Source organism: Ambystoma mexicanum, chromosome 13, assembly GCF_040938575.1.
Source record: "Ambystoma mexicanum isolate Mex_15411 chromosome 13, UKY_AmexF1_1, whole genome shotgun sequence".
NCBI classification, from domain to species: Eukaryota; Metazoa; Chordata; class Amphibia; order Caudata; family Ambystomatidae; genus Ambystoma; species Ambystoma mexicanum.
Window position 1 is genome coordinate 522,104,126 of NC_090938.1, and position 25,053 is coordinate 522,129,178.

The 25,053-nt window shown below is 44.9% G+C and overlaps 1 protein-coding gene across 2 annotated transcripts in view; it reads left to right on the forward strand.

Moving 5' to 3' along the window:
- The window catches only part of MAP3K14 (mitogen-activated protein kinase kinase kinase 14), a 204,215-nt gene that overhangs the window by 109,295 nt on the left and 69,867 nt on the right, over positions 1-25,053 (forward strand). For both annotated transcript variants that reach the window (XM_069634217.1, XM_069634218.1), the window contains exons 4-7: positions 2,920-3,133; positions 3,561-4,175; positions 21,308-21,445; positions 24,273-24,402. In XM_069634217.1, coding sequence (XP_069490318.1) covers positions 2,920-3,133; positions 3,561-4,175; positions 21,308-21,445; positions 24,273-24,402 — 1,097 coding nt within the window. The remainder of the gene's footprint in view (positions 1-2,919; positions 3,134-3,560; positions 4,176-21,307; positions 21,446-24,272; positions 24,403-25,053) is intronic.

A 25,053-nucleotide genomic window follows, 5' to 3' on the forward strand; every position in this document is an offset into this window, starting at 1 on the left:
CAGGAACGCCCCTGTCGATGACCTTTTTGAATTTCAAAACACAAAATGTAATACTTCACAACTGAATGTCAGTTTAGGCATAGCATGCGACTCTAAGCAGATGCAAGCTACAGAAAGACGATTGCATGGTATGTAGTATTTATATTGAAATCCCTGGAATGTTGAAGCTGTGCCAAACTTGAACAGATGCAAAGAACTCCATGAAAAGGAGAACGCAAAACTACACAAAACTGACTACATAGCGTGTCAAAGTGCACAAAAGTAGAAACATTGAGCTTAAGTGAAGAAGTCTGAATGAGAACAAAAGTGTGGAAGAGATCACAAAGGGAGGAACAACGACACCTCAAAAAGAGGAATAAACGGAGCAAGAGACTATATCCATGAAACTTAAATTGCTGGACAGAGAGAACATAATTCACTGAAAACCAGTTACACTTTAAGCACTATTTGTTTGCCTTGCATCCTGTCTCGCTCACGCTCTTCCTTTGGAGTGATTTGTCTTTTGCAGGTGGACACGTTCCTGATAAATTCTACCCAAAGTATAAGATAAAGGTGTATAAGCAGCTACAAAGATGCTCTGTTTTTAAAGCCCAGTCAGTCTACCAAGTTTACCTGTCTTTCCATCTCTGATTACGGACAAAGTAATTACCATCGCCAAAAATTCAGAACAGTTGTTTTTGGCCTGAAAGGAAGCTCTGCTCGCCAAGCATCGTTCTGTAGAGTTATTTTGGCTCCTGTAAAGATGGCTTCCTGGATTAAATGTAAAATCTTAAATTTCCTTGCAGGGCCTTATAGAGATAATTATCATACATGCCGATCACAGAGCCTAAAGAAAGGGAAGTAGCTGCAACCTCTATCTTAAAAAGTGGACCTTGAAAGATCCTGGGGCAGGAATACTGCCAATTACTTTGTTTTTATGTACCTTGTTCTCTCCGACATATATTGGCAATGTTTGTGTGAATATTTCCTAAATCCATCCATAGGTGTACACCTATGGAAATTAAGATAGCTAGTGTAGTTTACTGCTCTGATTAACCCAAGCAGTAGCAATAGTAGAGAAATTCACAAGGCAATAATTGCAGTGCTATTTTAAACACTACTGTACTTTTCCGAGGCTGGGCAGATTGCAAAATAGAATTAATGAGTGGGATAATTCTGCGAGAAAGGCTGCAGATTGGAGGGGCATTAACTGGCAGTTGGCTCATGTTAGGAAATGCATCCACATGTTCAGCAAGAATTCTTAGATTATGAACACTACAGTTAGATTATGAACAGTGCAGTAGGTGCTTAGCATCAGTTACTTTAACTAAAATATATTCTTGAATCCCCTCTGTGGATTATAGTGAATTACCTAGTAATCACACTGCATGCTAATTTAATGACAATGTTTTCACAACTCTCATGCTGGACTTCCTTTGCATCTTGTACTCATGGTGGCCCTGAATCATGCTGTTCCTATCTTCATCTAGTATCCTGGCTTGCAACATTGTGTTACTACTGACTTCTGCAATTGTATTCACTCTCCCCTCTTGCTTCTCCACTCTTTTTGACTGCTTACTCTCTGTTCTCTCCGCCTCTCTGTTTCTCCCTTTTCCTATCTCCTCCCCTCTATGCACTTACAGAATTGTCCCTGAACCTAGTATGATAGCAACCTTATCTGTATCCCCCCCTTTACTTGCCTCACCCTTATCACTATCTGAAATGTCTTCAGACCTAGTACGATAGTCGCTTGTTTTGTTCCTCCCCTCCCTTTCCGCACTCCTCTCCCTCGCCTTTTGTTTTTCTCCGGCTCTACCAGAAATGTCTTAGCTCTTGCACTATCTGAAATGTCATCAGGCTGAGTACGATAGTTAATTTCACATCCTTACTGTTCATGGCCTGTAAGAATGTCATTATATTTTCCCTTGTTCCCTCCCTGGCCTTAAAGCGCTTTGATTTGATATGATAGGTTATTTATAACACGCTTAATGCCCAGAGGTTTCTAAGCGCGGACCCAGGGATCGAACCTGTGTTGCTCCGTGTCGTCTTGTTTCCAAGTCGAGCACGCTGCCGCTGAGCTATCCTCCTGGGACCTTGAAACACATTGTATATAGGCGCTATATAAATAAACTATCATATCATATGACATACAAGAATCCTGCTGCATGCAGGCTTATTGTCAATATGTTCTCAAGCTAAGAATAGCAAAGGACGACACTCCCTTTTAAAAGTCAGAAACCTGCATTCAGGTTAATTAACAATATTTTCTTTAACAAATATTGCAGTGGCTGGTAGGCTGTTTAATATTTTTTTGTTGGTAAATTCTGGCATATGAAGGAGCGTTGTCATGAAAGAAAAGTGCTTTGCATGTACATGATTTTAATATTATTAAGAAGGGTTGCACTGCATCTGCAGTCATTTTGGGTGCATGACTGCTCATACATCTTTACGAGGGGAGTAGAACCATATGACATCAAACACGTGATCCAAATGCTAACTACTGGGATTTCTTAGGTAGCTTTTTTTATCATTCCTTACCTCACATATGCCATTACAAAAGCGGTCCACTTTATGTTAGGCCACCCTCTTGTTGTCATGTGCAGATAAGATCTGGCGCACAGGTGTAGACCAGACTACTCTTTTTGGTATCTTTGTCAGAGTTGTCAACTCCTGTTTTGGCAAAAATAAATAATTCCCAGAAATCCCACGTATTCCCAGTGGTTTAAAAAGGATGGCTCAAGCTTTTCTATCACATTGTTTGTTCTCCGAATAATACAATTTACAGCTATCAAATTTCCTGTAGACACATAGGCAACATATCCAACATTTTATGTGCATTTGGTTGGTATTGCTAATACAAATCCTGCTGTTTTACAGACCCCTTTGTTCTTTGACTGCTGGTTTGTTTCTTCATTACAATTCTTATTTATTTCTATGCAGCTTGTCTGAAAGTTTTGAACACATTCCCAACAATGTGGCAAACTCAACCGAGGGAAAAATGTCGCCTGCAGCATGGAAGGCTAAGAGCCACAACAAAACCAAGAAGAAGCGGCGTAAAAAAGCATCAAAGGTTCCTGTGCAAGTGGGTGCACAGCCTGCAACCCAAAGGTCCAAAACTCCGGAGCAGGAGAGCTGCCCACCAATGCCAGTCCAGGTAGAGGGTGGTTTACTTTGCACCTCTAAACACAGTGGATAACCACTGCTTCTGAGCGTGACCATGGTGCAACACCTAAAACCAAATAAAAATAGCTTAGACCGTTTTAATGAAAACTTGAAGGGCGGCAGAAATGGGGACACGCAAATCTTGATGCCCTGTATACAACTATTTTAGTTTAATGGCAGGTGTCATCCATTTGTGCAGTATAATCTTTGTACATTTTGAGAGTGTTTGGGGCTCAATCAGGATGCAGTCTAAAGAGTTAAATGGGATCAAGAGTTGCTCTAGTGCCTTACAAGACTAATCTTTGTGGCAGGGGAGGGTGGTCTTGTTTAAGTGATCATGCTTTATAACTCTTTGGTAAAGTCCATGCAGCCGCTTGGGCCAATGGTCGTTAAATATTGTTATTGTTTTGTGCTTGCAGGAGGATGAGGGATGGAATAGCACCTTTTACAATAGCAGAACCTTATGGCTGACCGGTTCACTGACAGAATCGTCTAATATTCAGGATAATGCTGAAAAAGATGGAAAGATTCAACCAACCGACATGCTACCTACTTCACCAGGGAATGGAAGAACAAATCTGCACAAGTTGATAAGCCCAAATCAGTATCGTTGCCACGTAAATGGCATTGGAAAGCTCTACCATTGTGGAGATGTCCTTCCACAACCAGAGACCAGTTGTCCTCATCCCTACGCCTTACAACACCCTTACTTTCCAGATTTCCTGCATAACTTACCCCAGAGTGACACATCCCAGAAGTTATTCCTGGATGACCTGCAGAGTTCCTATGGCGAGTATTACCTCTCTGGGCTGGGCTTGGAGCACAATATCACAAAATGTGGCATCCCCTCCATCAACAACACCTCTGATAATCTCTCTGTGGAAGAATGCACAGTCGATGCCCTGAAGGGGAGTGTTAGCCTCGGGGAAGTCAGGAACTTGACCGGTCTGGCCAAGACTTGGAGTGAGAGCAAGTCTGATGAGGAGGAATGTTGTTACAACAATACTGTGAATGAAGGGGTCCTCCTGTTAGAGGTAAGGTATTTTCCTTGCACTAGTGGTCAGTTACTGCGAGTGTACAAGAAAAAGGAGACATTATTCCACTTGTATCCCGCTAAAGGCACAGAACTATCTTGACAAGTGGTCTCCTTGTCATCTCCTTTGCAGTCAAGGGCTTATGTTTGATGAACTAATCCTTTCTTTTGGTTGATGAACTAATGCATTCTGATAGTTGTAGTTTTATTTAACCTTAATTGAACACAATGCAACTTAGTGCCCAAAGCCATTGATTTGTAAAATGAAAGTCCAGGACTAGAAAGCCAATGACCCCGATGACACTCATCTGGTCATCCTGTACAGAGCTAATTTCTTTAAGGATGAGGGCCATACTTGAGTCTGCAAAATGCCTCATGAGAAAAGATTAACTAATGCAGATATCCAATCACAGTAAGGATGGTAGCAGATGATGACAACTAGTATTAGAGATATTTGTGTACACAACACGCAGAAGAATGCGCTTTTGCTGAAGGACATTCGATAATGAGATGGCAAGTTGGCATATGTTTTGACTGAATACAATGATGTTTGATTAGCCTGTGTTGAATGCTTCTCTCAGTGCTGCAATGTTTGTTCATCCACAATGGGATTAAAACAAAAATAACTCTCCAATCCCTAAAGTGTGAGCGCCACATGTCGCGCCCATTTCTTTTTTTTTTTCATTATTATTAAGTTTATTGAAATTTGAACTAGTGAATTCATCACAATTAGTCTCAAGTACCACCACCCACTACCTTAACAGAAAGCAATAGAAATCAATCTAAAAACAATATTATAACTCATCCAAAGATCTAACCCACATTTGATCAAACAAATTCACTTTTTTGTTCTTGCGAAGAACAATCTTCTCAATTCTGGAAACCTGCCTTAAGTCCTCCACCCATTCTGAAAAGGTCGGTCTCATCACATTTCCATTTCCTCAAAATGATTTTCTTTGCCGAGCTTGAAGCCCTGAAAAACCAGCATTTTTGTGGGTGAGTTCAGTATTGTAGTCAAAATCTTCCTGCAACAATAGAGCCTCATTCATCCTCTCAGTGACGTTCCTCCTAAATGTCCTCAGTTCGTAACAGTCCCAGATCATGTGTTCAAAAGAGCCAACTGCATGTTTACACCTCCAACAAGCCTCTGACTCGATCATTCCTCTCGCATGTAGTCTTTGGGGAGTCCAAAATACCCTGTTTAGAATTTTGCTTTGTCGGCTTTGCTCTCCCAGATTAATAGAAGTCAAAACCACATTTTTACAAATATACTTCCATCTGTCCTCAGACATATCTGAGCCAATTATCTCAGACCACTTTGACAACAATCCTTCATCTGGTTCATGACGTTGGCCCAGATTTTTGTACACCTTAGACGCCATACCACCTTCTGCCTTATATTCAGACAACCAAATCTGCCATCGATTGCCGTCAACTGCACCTTCATTCCGCAGTATTTTCCTCAATTTCCTATATTCTCCCATCATGCAGTCTCTGAGATCTTTAACTCGTGCACGTTTTTTGTAACTGATCCATTTACCATCTTCAATCAGATCGCTCAGCCACATTACTCCATTTAGGAACCAGTTCAACCAAAGTAGCGGCCTCCCATTCAACAGTATTCCTGGATTCAACCAGATTGGGATAAAATCATTATCACAGACCTTTCTTTTACTCTTCTTCCAAAGCTCCTTCCAACATGTTCTTAGAAATGGAAATGGTATTGGCGGAAATGACTGATATCCAGATCCATCCACCGTGGACAGCATAGCCCTAGGCGGCAATGGAGATGAATGGCTTGACTCCGCCAACGTACAGACATAATTTGAATTTTCTACAAATGGAACCAGATGTCTGGCTCCAAAAGCCAAATGGTAATTTTCAGAATCTGGAACCCCTAAACCTCCACAGTCATGGGGCAACTGCATTTTCCACAATTTAAGGCGGGGCTTTTTATTCTCCCAGAGAAATGACTGGATTAGACTCTCAATTTTCTTCAAAAAGCTCTTTGTAATGCTCAAGGGGAGCATACTAAGCACATTATTGACATGCAGTGTTGATGTCATTTTGACTGCATGTACTCTCCCCCATAGACTCAACTTAAGCTCACTCCATTTCTTCAGATCAAGCTCCAAGGACTGAACCACATTAGTAAGGTTGTCATCCATAATTTTTGAGACATCACTGGTCAACCAAATTCCAAGATATCTCATCTTGCTCGGATACCAATTGAAGGCAAAGTTCCTCATTTTCAAAATAGTGCATGAATTTGACGCTGGTAGCATTCCGATTTGGAGCAATTGAACTTGTATCCAGATACACTGTGAAACACATCAATCAGCTCAATCAGCACAGGAATGGAGTTCTCAAAATTCTGAACTACCAGCAACATATCACCCGCATACAGCCAAACCTTTTGACTGGCTTCACCATAATGAATACCTTCAATTCTCACCTCTTCTCTTATCCTCACAGCCAGTAGTTCCATAGCAATTACAAACGGGATTGGTGACAATGGACATCCCTGTCTCATGCCTCTTTCAAGTTAAAAAATGTCAGAGCTCATGTCATTAGTTTGAACACATGCAGTAGGGTGTGTGTACAGCAGTCTTATCCATCCGATCATGTTTTCCCCCAAATACAAATCCCTCCAAGGCACTCAAAAGATATTTCCACTCAATACGATCGAATGATTTTCCGCGTCCATTGATAACGTCACCACATCATTTTGATGTTCCCTACTTTCAAATAGAGTCAGCAAAAGTCGTCTCATATTATCTGATGCATGTCTTCCTTTCACGAACACTGACTGACCTTGATCTATAATATCCATCAGAGAAGTCTCAATCCTCAAGGCCAATGCTTTGGCAAAAATTTTGTTGTCAATGTTCAGCAAGCTGATTGGCCGAAAACTGCCCGTTTTAACTGGTGGTTTCCCATCCTTCAGAAAAACAGAGATCGATGCGTGCCTTGTTGAAACTGGAAGACATCCATCCCTTAGAGATACACGCAACATTTCCAACAGAAGTACAAAAACCTCATCTTCAAATATTTTATAAAGTTCCGCTGGCAATCCATCCGGACCCGGACATTTCCCAGAGTTCAATGCACAAGCGGCTGTCCTGAGATTCTCCACACATAACTCTCTTTCCATGCACTCCAAAGATTCTGAACTTATTTTATTCAAATGACAGTCATCAATGAATTGACATATCTCACTTGCAGATAATTTGGCTTCTGAAGAATATAGGCTTTTGTAATGTGACTCAAACATTGCATTCATTTCCATAGGATCAAATGTCACCACCCCATCTAGCTTCTCAATTGCATTAACAGTCCTTTCGTTATCCATGACTCTCAAGCGATGAGCAAGAAGCCGATCACATTTTTCTCCCTTTTCATAGTAATTGCTCTTGGTTCTAAAAAGTAACCACTCAGCCTTTGTAGAATACAAATCCTCCAATTTTTCTCTTCAGTCTCATAATTCTCAAAGTATCACTTGAAAAGTTTTGCATATTACCTCTTTCAAGACCCTGAATTTCTTCATTGATCTTTTTCACTTCAGCAACCCTCAATTTCTTTTTCCTGCTTGACAATCCAATCAGCATACCTCTCATGTATGACTTGAAGGCTTCCCACACAAACTCCACTCTGACTTCTCCAGTCCAATTTTCAGCTTCAAAGAATCTTGCCTCTTGAACTATTTTATCCACAATTTCATCGTCCTCCAAAAGTGTGACATTCATCCGCCATTTATTAGACTTAGGAACAGGAAAGGCCAATTGCAAATCAATTGAGATCGGAGCATGATCTGAAATCAATAATGCTTTAATGTCTCCCCTTTAGAATGATTGCGTGCAGAGACCAGAAGTCAGAAGGAGGTCAATCCTTGAATATACATTATGTCTGGCAGAGAAGAAAGTAAATTGTCTCGTTGACGGGTTCTGCAATCTCCATACACCCGAGAGGTTCCATTCACCCATTAGTCTTTTCAATGCTGTCCTTTTCAGATTATTTGCACTGTCCACTCCCCCCATACTTTTATCAAATTCAGGTTCCAGAACAACATTAAAGTCCCCTCCCATAATGATATTGCTTACATGCATATTCTGTAAAAACTGTGCTAGAGAGACGAACAAACTACCATCTCCCCCATTCGGAGCATATATGTTGCGGAAACAATGTGGAACATTCTCAATATTTGCAGTGACACAGACAATTCTCCCCTCAGCATCCTTCTCACATTTCATCTCAGTAATCGACAAGTTCCTTTTAAACAGAATACACATGCCTCTAGAATTAGTAGTGAAAGACAAGAAATAAGCATCACTGACCCAGCCCCTTTTCCATTTATCTATATCTGTATCCAGCAGATGAGTCTGCTGAAGCAGTGCAACATCTTCTCCCATTTCCTCCAGTTTGATCAAAATCACTTTCCTCTTGGTAGCACAATTAGCTCCATTTACATTCCAGGATACCACCCTCAAATTCCTCTGATAAGTGTGTAAGACCTGAGTGGATCCCGCTTCACAACCCTTGTGATGAATTCAAATAACACAACAAAACTTAAACCTACAACTACTATAAAAAACAAAACTGAAAATATAAAAACTCTCTTGGGTTTGAACCACCCAACCCTCCAGAACTTCCCTTCCACTTACACGCAGAAAGGGACTACCCCACCCCCTCCCTAGGGTCGGGAAAGAGGAACCCCAAAAAAGGTGTACTTCAGAAAGCCACCATCCGTCAAAACAAAGCCCAGTATTCAGTCTGGTCTGATCTGTGGCAAAACCCAAAACCTCCGCCACATCACATCCCTCCACGGAAGGAAAAAATGAATGGAACAAATCCAGTATCATGCGCATTATCTCATGGCCAAGATAGCTCAACACCATCCTTCACCCAAACTACCCTAGTTCATTAACAAATGAATAACCTATACCACCATTCTCATTACCTGTCTCCCTACACCAACTGTCAGAGATTACGCTAATATCAACCGAGAAGTACATCCTATAAGACATCAACATTCATCATCCACCGCAATACCAAGAAACGAAGAGTGCACCAAATGTGAGACCCCCCTCCCAAATACTTGTATATATAGACATCAACTTTGCACTTAGATGTGGCACACCTAGAATAAAATCAAACCACTGCTGTCCCGTAAATCCCAATAGGACCCACACATCCACATCCGTACACCAGTGTCCCCTCATCCATCATGATTCATACAGCACCTAACCTAGCACGCCACTCAACAAACTGATGAGAGCTGGCATTCCATCCATGACAGTTTTCAAAGGCATATTAAGAGACAATCCAATTCTGCAGACCTCACCTATCTAGGAGATCCCTCAATAGTGGCACCTCTGCAACACCTTAGTGGAACCATATAGATAATCTATCACACATCCCTCCTCGGCCCACCAATCGTGCCTAATCTAGTGCAAAGTACCCTCTATATGTTGGAACATAACCGCTATAGATAAGCATTAATACCCAACAAAACTCTCCCTGACGACAGCTGATATGGGAAACACAGATAGTATGAACCCGCATGAGGCTTCCCTTTTTGATGCTGACGTAACAAGTAACAATGAACTCGCAATAAAGATAAATAACGGTCCACTCCCTGTAGAATTGGTTTTGTTATCCCTATAAGGTGCAATCATGTGTCTGGAAATAGGGCCGTGTAAATGTGCCCCCATGTCCCAAAACCACCCTGCACCTCCCCGCACAGGAGAGGAGCATCACCCCCACGACCCGCAACACGCCCGCACCCCTAGACTACACACCCCACTGCACACTCACAACTCCAGAGCATGCAGCGTAATGCACAGCCCCGGAGCAGAGGCGCGCCGTGGCCACAAAGGCACGACACCACAAAGGCACGACACCACACGGACACCGACATGGCGGTCTCAGGACACGGGCACACACACACACGCCATAAACAGCAACACATTACACTTACCGTCCCTCCATACCCATTGCTGTAGACCGTCACAGATCAGAACAACATCGGCTACAGCACGGCCCGTAATCCATCCGGAAGCCATGTATAATAGCCTTACTAGTCCAATGATATCTGACCCCCCCCCCCCCCCACAGCACTCCGTCAACAAAACACGCCCTATAATCCCCAGAAATCAAGCTAAACCAGCGAATGCCGGCAATGATACGGGGCTTCCATGCTTTCATTGTAAACATCAGAGGAAAGCACCTACCATAAGTACACAAGCCTAATGAACGCTCGAGCTGAGCTAGTAGCCGTTATCACAACAGTCAATTTTAAATACAAACAAAACAAGGATTTAATAAAAACATGTAAAAAAACGTGTTATATTATGAAAAATAAACACATTAATAATGAAAACTTTAACTTCTACCCTCATTCACAACCACAATCAAAATCATAATATTAGTTGGCAATATTATTAAAACTCGGATTCCCATCCCTCAGCCAGCTTTCTGCCTCAGCCGGATCCTCTCTGGTTTTAATACCAGTTTCAAAAAAGATCTTCAGTGTTGCAGGTTTGACCAACATAGTTTGAATCCCTTTTTCCTGTGCCAGAGCTTGAGCACTTTTAAAAGCTTTTCTCATTTGCACTATTTCCTTTGGAAAATCCGGATAAATGGCCACCTGGTCTCCATCCAGCAAAAGTTTTCCTTTTTCCCTTGCAGCCTTTAATATTCTCTCCTTTGCACTTACTTTGGTCATCACCATCATGATCTGTCTGGGTTTTCCCGCTTTTGCACTTTTACCTGCTCTGTAGGAATAGTCTAAGTCCATATCCTTCAGGATGTTTTTCCCCAGAGTCACATCCAGCACTCCTTTAATCCTCAATCAAGATCTTGATCCAAAATAGGATTTTCACTCACACCTAGTAAGCGCAGGTTCAAATTCCTCTGATCAGCCTCCAACCGCAAATTTCTCTTCCTCACATCAGAGAATTCATATCTTAACTCCTTGTAGGCTCTGTAACTTCCTGCAACCTCCGTGGCCAAAGTTGTATTTTCTGCTTCCACTTTGGTAACTCTGGTTTCCAGATGGCCCACTTGAGAGGACAATTCACCCAGGGTAACCTTCATATCTTTCACATCCTGAGCAATCTGCAGAAGTAGTGCATGCATATCTCCATTCCCTGAAATCTCATCCATGCTTTCTCCTTGCTTAGCTTTTTTTGAATTAGGGTTGTCAGGAACCTCAATCTTCTTCTTATATATAGTATGGTATAGGATTGTGATTCATTTCTGCAATTTTCAATAATCAATAGGCTGGGAGGGAGCAGGAGCAGTTGGCTTAAGCTGCTGCTCTGTCCACCAACATTCCAGAATCTGTCACGCCCATTTCACGCCCATTTCAAAGAACAATGCAGTACTACAAGGCCGCCAGTCTATGCGTTCTCTTCCCTTTAGTCACACGACATAGTGACATTCGTTATATGTTCAATTAAATAAAACTGCAACTTTATCGAATGCTTATTATTTCTGTGGTGAATCTGCAACCAGGTACATTCTTTCCAATGGTCCATCAAAGCTGCATTTAAAGCATTTCCTTCACTCCGTTAACTCTATTACTTTGTAGTGGCTGTAAGAAGTATTTAGTTCAGTGGAATAGTCATGAGTGAAAGAGATGACACACATTGTACAAAGTCAATCTGTATATGTTTAGCAATAAAATAACCATTCCATTCTAATGTATCACATCTTGCGACTTCTCAAAATGTGAATACTTTATTATATAGTGTATCTTAACAGCCATCATAAAAACTCTTCTTTGCAGGTATAATCATTTACAAATACTAAGCTATTTGGAGGACCACACTACTTTTGTTGATACTGGGGCACTAGTTTTCAATATCATTAATTAGCTGTAATGCAAAACTCACTCTTCTCCAGCATGGGGTCTGGCATGGATTCACATACTCATGAATGTTCCCTGTCGTCAGGCTGGGAATCCTCAGTAAAAAAGAAAAAACAGTTTTACTTACTCTTACAAACTGTATTGCTCCTCTAAACCAATCACTGTCCTCTGGGTCATGCTGCCCCCATCCAATGACAGCCCTCTCCCTAAGCCCCTCCTCTGGCAACCATCTTCTGATTTTTACTGCACGCTTCAGTGTTGGGTGTCCTTGAGTTTGCTCTGCGAGCTACTTCTACGTTTTGTCAGGTTTTTCGTGGAAAAAGGTTCTATTTTTGTTCCAAAAGAGCCTGTGTGCTCTTCTCTCCATCTGCCGACAGCGGGGATACGTTGTTGGTGAAGTTCAGCGCCCCTCAAGGGCGAAGATCGTCGAAGTTTCCAGAAGGCCATCGGGCCTGCTTCGCGCCCTCCGACCATGATGGAGGAGAAGAAAGAAGGAAGGTCCCTCTTCAAGTCCTGTACCAAGTGCGGGCTTCTAAATGTGTTTGTGGAGAACAAGCACCTGTAATGCCTCTACTGCTTGCATCCCGATCACAAGGAAGGAGATTACGAGATATGCAGCAGCTTCTCCAAGAAGACGACAGGCACAGTAGACTGGCTGTGTGGCTGAACGCCACGGCCTCGGCCCCGTGCTCTGAGCAGGGGCATGCCTCACCCAAGGCCAGTCACTCTGAGGAGGGTCTTCTAAGTCCTGTGAGGGTGCCTCATCCGTGGGGGCCCAAGATGAGGCCAAGCACTGCAAGAGCGGGTCCAATGGGGGCACTGCAGAAGCGGGTCTCATGGCAGACAGGGTGCGATCGACATCCCCGTCCGCCTCCATTGCCAGCTGACAATCAAGCTTCTACTCGAAGAAAAAGTCGTCCAACCGGGCTAAGCTGTGGGAGACGCCTGAGAAGTCACGGAGAAGAAGGCTGAGCTGCCCAAGAAGGCCCAGGTGGCACAGGATAAGTCTTCATTGAAAATAGAGCTGGTGGCGGCTGCTCTCTCGAAAGCTAAAAGGGCTGACTCTGAGAAGGTAGCCCCTACAGCGCTGAATGTATCCCTCGCCCCGAAGCCACTGCGGTGACTTTGCCAAGGTCTGCTGGCACGCCAGAGAAGGGGGCACCGCCTCAGATCCCTGTTCCAGACCGTCATGGGGAAAAGGGGGGGGCAAAGAGGCCCTGGATCAGCCCAAGCCATAGAAATTCCAACCACGGGTGATGAGGACTTTGAGTCCCTACACACGGTCTGTGAAGACGTGGAAGAGGAGGACGATGACGGCGCAGGGCCTAGTGTTCCAATTACACCAGTTCCGCTGAGGAATGTGTCTCTGGACATCTTATCAACCCTCCACACCTTGGTGTCGGAGATCCAGAAGAGGATGCCACATGGGCCTGTTCCAACAAGGGCCTTTCCAATGATCCCCCAAACCCTGACCAACCGCCGATGAAGAAAAGGAAGCGCCATCAGAGGCCCCCATTTCAGTCTCCACATCCGCATCAGGTCCCCTCTCCCCTAGCAGACCCAGACATGGGGATGGGGACGGATACGGCTACGAAGGACCACAACGACAATATCATCGGAGCAGACAGCGGTTCCCCGCAGCCCAGGGTGTCCCCACCAGACGAGGTGGCGTTGTTCCATTCCATGATCACCAGAGCCTCTGAGCTGCTCGAGCTTGTGCCCGTAGAAACCGGGAAAGGGGGGGTTTCCTGTACCAGAGGTGCTAGGCCAAGAGGAAGACAATGATGGTGGTGCCCCTCCTGGACGAAGTGCGGGAGGAGGACCTGGCCCTCTTGAAGAACACTTGCACAGCTCCAGCCAAGCGTGATAAGCTGGAGAAGAAGTACTGGGCACCGTAATCCTCACCCACGGGACAGAGGTCGCAAAGATTGCCGGATTTGGTGGTATCGGCGACCGCAAGGAAGCAGTAATCTAACCTGTTCTCGTCATCTTCGGTCCATACGGACAGCGAGAGTAATAAGATGGACGCCATGGGAGGAAAGTGATTTACACTGTGGTGTCCTGCACTGGCAATATTAGCCAGGTATGACAGGAAGGTGTGGTACAAGCTGGGCCCAATTTCTAGAATTCCTCCCTGACGAGAAGAGGATTAGGTGATCGCCCTCTTCAAGAAGGGAGAGGTAGCTTCAGATCATCCTATCACAGTGGCGCTGGACGTTGCCGACACAGGGTTCCAGCAGATGGAGGTCCAAACAAAGGTACTGGACATGTCTTTGAATGGAGATGACCTTTTCGAGAAGGTCGTTGACGAGTCCCTGCAGGCCATCAAGGCACATACAGATATAGCCCGTGCCCTGGGCACCCTCCGGCAGCACTGTTCTTCCTTTCACTCCTCCAGAGAAAAATTGGGCAGGTCTTTTGAAAGGTTTCTCCTCCTCATACCATCAGCCTTCCAGATCCATGACTCAGGAAGCACACAGAGGCCATTCCCAGGCCTGCAGGGGAGGAGGACAGCGTTGCCGTCGCCAGCAGGACAGGTCGCCGAAGCAAGCCTGAACCGGCCAATATGTCGGGCCCCCACATGTGCACCCCAGTAGGAGGCCGGCTGACAAGGTTCATCAGCGAGTGGGAAAAGATCACCACAAACAGATGGGTGCTGGACGCTCTCGCCCAAGGACATACCCTGGAATTTCAGCACAGCTGTCCGTGGATCCTTGCGGTGGCCCGTCAGGAGCAGCATATCCCTCAGCTCTTGGAGGAAGTACGGGCCATGCTATGAAAAGGGGCGATAGAGCTGGTTCCCCATCGACTCCGGGGCTCCAGAGTCTATTCCAGATACATCTTGGTAAGAAAGAAGCTGGGGGGCTGGAGGGCCATTCTAGACCTGCGACGTCTGAACAAGTACCTCAAGTCTCAGAAATTCAGGATAGTCCCATTGTAGTACGTGCTCGGCCAACTGGAAAGAGGGGATTTCTTGACGTCTCTGGATCTGGAGGATGCCTACTTCCACGTCCCCATTCACAGGAAATGCCGCAAGTTTCTACGCTTCGTAGTGCAGGGACAGCACTACCAGTTCAGGGCCCTACCCTTTGGCCTGAAGTTGGCCCCCAGAGTGTTCCCGAAGTGCCTGGCACTGGTGGCGGCACATCTGCGTCTTCGAGGAATTCACGTATACATGTACTTCGACGACTGGCTCATCTGGGCCAGCTCGTGAGTGTTGGCCGTCAGACACACAGAGGCGACTGTCAAGCTGCTGACGGATCTGGGATTCTCCATCAATTATCCAAAGTCCTGTTTGACACCATTGCATAACGCGCTGTTCCTGGGGGCCAGACTCAATGCAGTGTCCTGCCTAGCATCACTCTAGGAGGAGAGGGTAGTGGCCATTCAGGGGAAGGTGCAGCGGCTGTTGATGAAGGCAGCCACAGTGGGGACCATCAAGTCATTGCTTAGCATGATGTCGTCCTGTATCTACCTCATCTGGCTCTGCAAGTTACAGATGCAACCTCTTCAGGAGTTCCTGGATGCTTGCTGGGTACAAGTGTCTGGAAACTTCGCAGACAAGATTACTCTGGACAATGAGTTCCATCGGGCGATAAGGTGGTGGGGCGTCTGCTCCTACATTGCCCCGGGCATGGGGTTTCAGAACCTCCCATTCCAGGAAACGGTCACGACGGACGCGTCTATGGAAGGCTGGGAAGCTCAAACCGGACGTCTGCACGCCAGAGGCCTTTGGCTACCGAAGGAGAAGTATCAACATCCTGGCTCTACGGGCAGTGTTCTGAGCCCTCAAGTCATTCCTTCCGTCTTTGAAGGACAGGGTGGTGAGGATCTTCACAGACAAAACCACCATGATGTTCTATATCAAGAAACGAGGGAGCACCCGATCCCCGGTGCTCTCTCCAGAGAAGCACAGGAATTATGGCACTGGGCTGTCGTACAAGAAATGTTCCTCCTCCCTCTTCACCTAGCGGGAGTCAAGAACACCATTGCATATTCCCTCAGTAGGGAATTGTGCTCCTGCCACGAGTGGGAACTTCGACAGGACCAGGTGGACCACATCTTAGCCAAGTGGGGCAGGACCCAGATCGATCTGTTTACAACTGCAGCGATCTCCAAATGCCAGAGGTTTGCCAGCAGATTCCACCAACCGAGGAGCCTGGGAGATGCGTTCTCCTTCCCGTGGGAAGGGATGTTTCATTACGCGTTTCCTCCGTTGCCTCTCCGGCTATGAGCTATCAACACACTCGGTGTCGGTGCCGGATGATACTCGTCGCCCCAGCGTGGCCGACGCAGATTTCATATCCGGACCTTCTCAGCCTGTCAGCGTCACCTCCGATCAAGCTACCAGCGGTCATGGATCTTCTCGCCATAGAAGGAGGCGCAATCCTGCATCAGGACCCAAGATCACTCAACCTGAGGCCTTTGCTCCTGCATCCATAGAGTATGTAGAATATGAGTTGCCTGCGGACTCAAGAAGTTCCTCGCCAGGGCGTCATCGACTTTGATGTGCTATGGTCACAGGTGGAAGCCTTTCGCTACGTGGTGCCGGTCACAGAAGATTACCCCTCTGAGGGTCACAGCCCCGCAGATTCTTCCATATTTGCTATCCTTGGCCAAGGCCAGACTGGCGCGCGCCTAGATCAAGGTACATCTGGCGGCTATCTCCCGTTACATGAGGTCTCCAGGAAGGTCTTCACTTTGGCCTCATCGACTTGTCAAGGAATTCCTCAAATGATGTTTTCGTTTCTTTCCTGCCAGTGAAGGCTCCTGCCCTGGAATGGGAACTCAATGTGATTCTGACAAAGCTCATTGGGGCCTCCTTTGGGCCGATGAATCAGGCCCCTCTCAAGTTCCTCTTGTGGAAAATGGCTTTCTTTGTGCCCATCACCTTGGCCAGGATGGTGGGTGAGATACAGGCCCTATCCTGCTGAGTTACCACGATTCAAGGGTGGTGCTATGGAAGCACAATGTTACCTGTTTTTTTCCCAAAACCTTTTTCACCAGCTGAGAGGGCCTTGCGGTCGCTGGACTTTGCTCGTGCCCTGAAGTGCTATGTGGCATGCACAAAGAGTTTTTGAAAGACTTCACAGCTGTTTGTGAACTTTGGTCCTGTGAACCATGGGAAGTCCTTGTTTAAGGCTTCCATCTCAAGGTGGCTCTCTGGCTGAATCATGCAGTGTCATCGGTTGGCGAACTGACCACTGCCCGGTCGCCGAGAGGCCACTCCACCAGAGTGATCGCTGCGACGACTGCGTTCCTAGCTGGTGTGCCCCTGCAGGACATCTGCAGGGCTGCTACGTAGAGGTCCATGCACAGCTTCACAAAGTTCTACTGCATTGACAGGCATTCAAGGGAGGAGTCCAGAGCCGGCCAATCAGTGCTATGCAACCTGTTGGCTTGTGGTGAGTCTGTACCAGACGTAAGAGTTGATTGCTTCTGTTGTGCCTTGCCACCTCCTGTGGTTGTGTTATGTTGTACTGCTGTGTATTCGTTATTCATGTGAATCCATGCCAGACTATCCATGCCTATTGTTCTCCAGCATGAGTCTGGCATGGATTCCCATGCAAACCCTTTCTCCGTCCCCTCTGCGGCTCTTCTTGGTTATACTGCCACTTTACGTGCTTACCAAATCTGAAGATGGCTGCGAGAGGAGGGTCTGAGGGAGAGGGCCGTCATTGGATGGGGACAGTATGACCCAGAGGACAGTGATTGGTTTAGAGGAGAAATGCAGTTTGCAAGTGAAAGTGAAACTGTTTTTCTTTTTACCGAGGATTCCTAGCCTGGCGACAGGGAATATTTGTGAGCATGTGAATCTGTGTCAGACCCCTCCTGGAGAACAATAGTTACAGTTAAGTAACTTGTTCCTTATGGCCTCATTTTGATGTGAGCGTATTTGATGCAAAAGCAGACACAGATCTCATCTGCTTCTGTTCTTGCAGTCTCCTCTGGCATGTTTTTGCCTTTTTTCCCCCCTGGTGCAGAAAATGGCACAGAAATCCCAGCCATTTGCCTGCCCTTATCTGCCCTATGTGGATAAAGCTGCGGGACCACGGACAACCAGTAAATGGACTAGACCTGATTTTTGTGCCGGATGAAAAACATGTGGAATCTATAGGGGTCTCTAACCTCTCTGCCCATATCAAAAACAAATGCGAGTGAAATCTTATCCATGGCTGGTAAACCATTTAGCACTGCGTACAAAATTAGCATGTGCACCTTAAGGGCCCGATTCATGGAATTATTTGTGGGGGAAAACCCATTTCGGAGATTCATGGAATCAAATGCGCGGCACTACTCCTGGACTTGCGTGGAATTCGCCCAGGCTTGGCACATCTCTGCAAGCCGCTGCGCGCCTTGCGCGAGTCACCGCGCAGAGTGTGAGCGTGGCTTGCGCAGAGGGCTGGGAAGGGGGCAGAACACCAAAAATGGTGAAGAACATGTGAAAATTGGGAGCTCCGAGGGACGACCTGCAAGTAGTCTCTCGCATGCCCACAATTGTGTGGCACGACACATATACATGGATTCGATCGCGCAACCTCTCGACTGAGAAATGGCCACGCATGACCCTCCTACTATCCGCCACCCGAAGGCAGGCTTAAGTACACTTGCACATAGTAATTGCAGCGCAGAGATGGGTTTGCATGTTGGATTTCAGGTTGCGTTTACGTAACTGGGGTTCCGATCCAACCTAGGGGTTCATGTATGCAGTGTAGCAGGGTGCAGGAACAGTTTATGGGGGCGCGCACGCAGATTTTTCAAGATTTCAACCGAGTTACGATTTTCCATACGCATGTTGTCGGAGTGCCAGATACAGTTACGGGGGCCCTGTGCAGGGTCCCTGAAATGCAGGCCTGCTTGCAGGGGACCACAGGCACTGTTTGAAGGGTGTGTGTATTCGCGCCCGGGTGAGCACGCAAAGGTAGCTTTTCTGCCTGTTTATGCTTTGCATGTGGGCGTGTATGGGGCGTTCTGGCCACGTGAGGCGCACGTTTTTTATTTTGCGTGCAGGCTCACGCAGTGTCCTTCTCGGCGCGCGGTACTGCGCATATTTCCTTGAATCGGGCCCTTAACCATTGAGTAACAGATTTTGCAGTTTTGAACTTGCATTAGCATGCACGTAAATCACCAAATCATCCTATGGTCACGGCAAAAAGCACCTATCTTCCGGAAACAATTGAGAACCACATGTGCATGGAAGTACCAGTTATAAACTGCATAGGGGTAGCAATTGCCATTTCTTTGTAACCTTTCAGTGCAGAACATGCAGGTCACTCTTTAGAGCTGAAGTCGGGATGGAAGGATTCTTGTGGTACCAAAAACTGCAAAGCCTAAAAGCCTGGACCTCCCTCGACTTGGTGATGTGTTGTTGCTTTCAGTTCCTTTTAGGTTTTACATACTATTACCGCCAGCAAAAATCATACTACACCAATGCAAGCGCACACTGGTTGTCCACGTGGTCTAACAATAAATAGCATGCAAAAATAGTGCCATTAAATAAACGCGTGGAGGTTGTTTTCCTATTCACTGCTTCACTGGCTCACACGCTTTTCTAACTTGGCATAATTCCAAATGGCATTAATTGCTGTTATGGAGCAGAACCTATTGTTTGCCTTAACAAAATAAATCGAGTTTTTTTGAGGAGACTGGGGGGAATTGAACCAAGATTGCCAAGTCAGAAGAGATGGCCACAGAGGAGCACACGCATACGACCTTTAGCCTAGGAGTGTTATAAAACGTTCCCTTTAAGGCTTATCCCTCACTGTCCAGTGGGGTAGCAGGGAAGCCACATATTAACTAGCAAGCCATTAAGGGACCTGCCCATCCTAAAACGTTAAGTCACAGGCATGAGATTAGATGCCTGGCACAGCCAAAAATAAATAAATGCTGAATGAAGCTGTGTTCTTAGCACGCTGATTGGCTTGGTGCCACCTGTCCATACGGTAATGTTGGTTTGTATAGGGGTTATTCTAGTCTATAGTATGTCTTGATACAAAAATAGGTGCTTTTGTTATCTACAAATGCTTGCTTTCCTCAACAGCTTCCCTTGCATTCATCATATGGTTTTAGTGATTGTTATAATTCATTCGTTTACTGCGTGTTCACACAGTTGGTAGGGTAGGTTATTACACTTGCGCACTCATTGCTGCTAGAGTTTGCCCACAGCTTTTTTCTTCATAGATCTGGGCACAGTGACATTTATGCATATGGCCTTAAGGAATGTTTTGTTGAATACTTGTTGGCAAACATCAGAAACTATCTTCGACTTCCCTGTGTGGGTTAGGCAGAATGATCTAAAGTGAAGTCTTTGCACTAACGACAAACTAAGGAGGTTTAAGGGCATTTGCAGCGTTTTGCAAACTTATAATTGTCTCCATCGAGCGCCTTTGTGGGGTGAAATTGCTTAGTGAAGCCTGGAGAATTATGAATTTATAAATGCCTGTTTTCTATTCCGTTATGTAATTCCTTCCTTTCCATACCACTTATTGTATGTGTATAATTAGTATCCAAAGTTTGAGCCGTAGATTGTTGTTCCACAGGTCAAATAGCCATATTGCGTAAATATGGTAAGAAGGAGGAGCTTGGCGGAATACAGCAGGTCAAGGTATATATGGAGGACGTAATGGATCCCACATGTACCTGCTCTGATCGTTTGTGGAATTAAATTATTTGAGCCATGACAAAACTTTGCTACCTAGCCTAAAGCTGCTGGCTGCAGATTTTGATAGAATTCCATAGCTTGTTGTATGAACGGCTGGTGACCTGTACAGAAATATGCCCGCTTTTGGCAACCTTTTGGCCTATGCTTGAGGCAAGTATTTGCGCACAGCAGAATAGTGTTTTTTGTTGTGTTGTGGCTGCAATCCAGATTCTCTTGCGATTTCCTACACGTCTGATTGTTTCCCATGCTTGACCACATGCATCCTACTGTCCGATGACCCCTGCCATAAGTAACTGTGGTGTTGAGGCTTTCCTTCACAACATGGCTCTGGTTGCCTTTTCAGCTGCTTCCCCCATGCTTCTGGCTGTAAACGGCTACCCCAAACAAGAATTATCTTTTGTGCTTCCACTCCGTGATTCCGGGCCTCCCACAGGCTTTCCTCCCACTTCTAGTTGCCCACTTGACCTCCCATGCTATTGGTTGTCTGTCATGCTTCCCAAAAATGCTGATTATTATGTCACGTGACCTGACCAGCTGTCTTTCACATGATACCCAGGTTTGGTTGTCATTTTCTTCTTAATTTACCTTTCTTAATTCACAGAAGCTGAAACCTGTAGATTATGAATACCGTGAAGAGGTCCAGTGGACCAAGTTCCCAAAGGTCTTGGGGTCTGGTTCGTTTGGTGAAGTGTACACCGTGAAGGACAAAACCACAGGCTTCCAGTGTGCTGCAAAAAAGGTAAGCGCATACAACCACCAAGGTGAATGGACAGATCCAGAGGGCAAATAGTAATTAATGCAGAATATAGAACCCGTACAGTCTTAACAGCAGTTAATTTGTCTCCCCGATTACTATCTGGCACAAGGAAAAACTGGTGTGGCTATCTCTTTGCAAGATGCATGCTAGAAATCGAACCATAGTATTAGTAAAACACTGACCAGTTTACACACTCCAACACAATATGTAATATCCGAATACAAAATGAATGAAACTATACAATTGACAAAATGAAGACCATTGCTTACTAAAAAATGTGATTAAAATGGGGTTCCTACAACGTTCAGTTTCTGTAGGAGGCAGCCATTTCATTAAACGAATTCAGTCTTTTGTCAGCAGTAAAAATATCTCTACCTTTATTTGTGATTCAGCCATTGCCCTTCTGCCCTCTACAATTCCAAAAGGATACTGTCTAAAATGGCTTCACAGTAGAGTATGTTTTACTTCTTCTTGGCCTCAAATTCAAATGGATTGAATGCACGACAAGAGCAACACCCACAGGGATGCTGAGAGTAAGAAAGTATTATGCCGTCCTGTTGGATATCTTCAGGACGTTCTAGATCTGATAGCGAAGGGGCAACATGCTTGTTTTGGAAACAAGAAAGCACTGAGCAGCACGGTTTTGAAAGCCGGTTCCATGCTTGGAGGCTGGAATCCTGCATAAAGCGCAATATAGTGTGGTTACCTTTACAAAGATTAACCGGCCACAACACAATTATTCTATCTGCCTGCTACTAAAAGCCATAAGGTGGATCTTCTGCAACTCTGCACAGGGTTAGATTTTTGCACAGTATATTTAATGTAAGATTAAACCTAGGTGGCAGTATTGAGCTCAGAGGATCTATTGTAATGACTTGTCTTTCTTTAATGGGCATTCTTTAAGGGTTAATTATTTAATATACTGCTTTCTAGTGCCAGGAGCCAAGTAGAACAAACGTATACTACACACTCATTTTAGCACCGACTCTTAGCATGAAAGAAGGGTGGTGGCATGATTGTCATAAGTGCTATGGCATTTCCCTTGTTCTGAACCGAACATTTGTTCAAAGATACAAATACCATCAGTTTTTAAAATGTAGCAACCAAGTCACTAGTCATTGGGTTAAGGAAGGGCCGAAGAAATTACAGCTACAAATGACTGTAAGGCCAGTTTTGTTGTCGGTCTGCTGTAGATAAAATGTCTATGCTCCGTTAACCAACGCATCAAATCAAACCTATCCATTCCTATAGGAGTTTGTGTCCTAGCAAAATAAATGGGAATGGAATGCTCATGAATCCGGTTATAACCTCACGCAACTTTGGATGCAAATTGTTTCTTTGTTGGAAATCCTTAACTTGTTGCTCAGTTTGTTAATAAGAGGAGGAAAGAGAAGAGTAAATAAAACTCCTACACAACTAATCAAATTAGAATTTTCAGAGGTTCTGTCTCACTGATATTTAAATTAACAAGGGGGGTCTGGGAGTTCCTCTGCCAGACATTAGTCCTGGTTATAAGAGACTTACCCAGAGTCTTTAGCTCACTATCTTTTCCAGAGAAGAAATATCCAAACATTATCGGTTTTTGTCCTGCCCTGGTGCAGTCCAGCACCAAAATGCTAAGCAATTCTCGTCTGAACAAGAGTACCAACAGCATCTCCAGACATGTGTTTCAATCTGGTTGGACCTCATCAGTAGGGAGGAGCTGTGCCTCTCTAAGAATAGTGAGCAAGGGGTCCACGTCTGGATTCCCCTAGTAACTTAGGGTGAGACCCAAAGTTACTTAAATATGGATATTTCTTCTCTGTGAAAGATAGTGAGCTTAAGACTCTGGGTAAGTCTCTTGTAACCAGGACTAATGTCTGGCAGAGGGACTCCCAGTACCACCCTTGTTAATTTGCATACTTAAGTAACTTTGGGTCTCACCCTAAGTTACATGGGGAATCCAGACGTGCCAGCATGCCAGCCAGTGTTTACTTTTGATTGTGAACACTGCTTGCAATCCAGGCAGGGCCATAGCTGCAGGCCAGAGCGAAGCTGAGGGCCTTAACGAAAGTCCTGGGTCATTACAGCGCACGGTAATGGCCCCCCAGCTCGGAGTTTCTTGCTTAATTAACATCTCGTCTGAATGAGGAATCTCCTTTGTTCCACCTCCATGTCTGAGGATTAAAAAAAAAAGATTATTTATATGCACGTCAACATTGCCTAACTGTTGCTGCCTGATGTTAAGTTAAACATGTTCAAGTTTTGACTTGAGTAGCTTGCTAGGTCTAGTATAACGGATCTGATGGTGGACAGCACCTGCCTTATAGAAGTAATTTGTTAGACAGTATTTTACTGAAGCAACAAAAGCAACATTTGGAAATTGATTCAGTTTTTGTCTGAAAAGAAACTACCCGTAAATAGAGGATTATGGAAAAAAAACGACGGTGCATGAAGAATCCTAAAGAGGTCAATCTCAGGAACACTTCAAAGGCATGTTATTGCGAAATACTAATCTTACCTTGCTGGGTCGTTTGCTAGTATTTCTTAATCATTAAAGCTTGAGAAAATGTCTGCCCCTGGCAGATAATTAAATATTCCAACTGTAGTGTGCAAAGAGCTCCGCCTGCCCCCAGCAAAACAATAGTGTCAGCAAGGGAATTAAAAGATCACATGCTGAAGGTTCCCGTTACATTATGTACATACCAACGATTCAGAGATTTAATTTTTCCTTGTCCAAAGCTTTTGCATCTTTTCGCCAAATGCATTCCTTCGTTTTGTCATTTGTTTTTGGAGAGCTGCCCACATTTTTGATATTTTCTTTTTTCAGATGCATGTCACTCGTTTTCGTGCAGAGGAGTTGTTGACATGCGCAGGATTAGATGCGCCACATGTGGTCCCAGTGTATGGAGCCGTGAAGGAAGGTGCCTGGGTCACCATCTTTATGAAGATACAAGAGGGTGAGAGAACACCAGAGTACACTTAATAGGGGACTCATTAAAAGGACTGCGTGTCTTGGCAGCATTCCCTTGTGGGTGCAGAGGTCTGGTGGGCACAGGGGAATGGGCTTAGATCGTTTTTTTTTTTTAAAGCACAATAATACATAACACGTGTGAAATGCAGCCATAACTATGGGTTATAAAGAATAAAAGCATCTTTCGTATTATAAAATGGAAATAAATCTGGGAATTGTAAGAGGTGAATTGCCCCTTTCTCCCTATAGGCACAGTACTAGAAGCTAAAAATGAAAGAATAGGATAGGATTTCAGCACAAGAATTATAATTACTGCCAGTGGAAGTGGGGATTAACGTTTTTAGGGTGTATTATATTTGAATTAAAAAGGGTGTTTTTGTTGCCATGTAAATGGATTTTATTTTTAAATCTGATCGGGCGGCAGTAGTAGAGCTACCCTTTGTAGAAGGGTGCTAATAGTGCAGTTAATCTTGGCATATGAGCACAACTTTGCAGATAGAAGCAGGGTGCCGACACAGCATAGCATTTGTCTGTATGAGAAATACTGACCTGGCAACTGATTTGGGTTTGTACCTGTTCAGATGGATATTCAGAATCGCCCATGTGGACAGATTCTGAGCTGCCATCCTATTCTGAT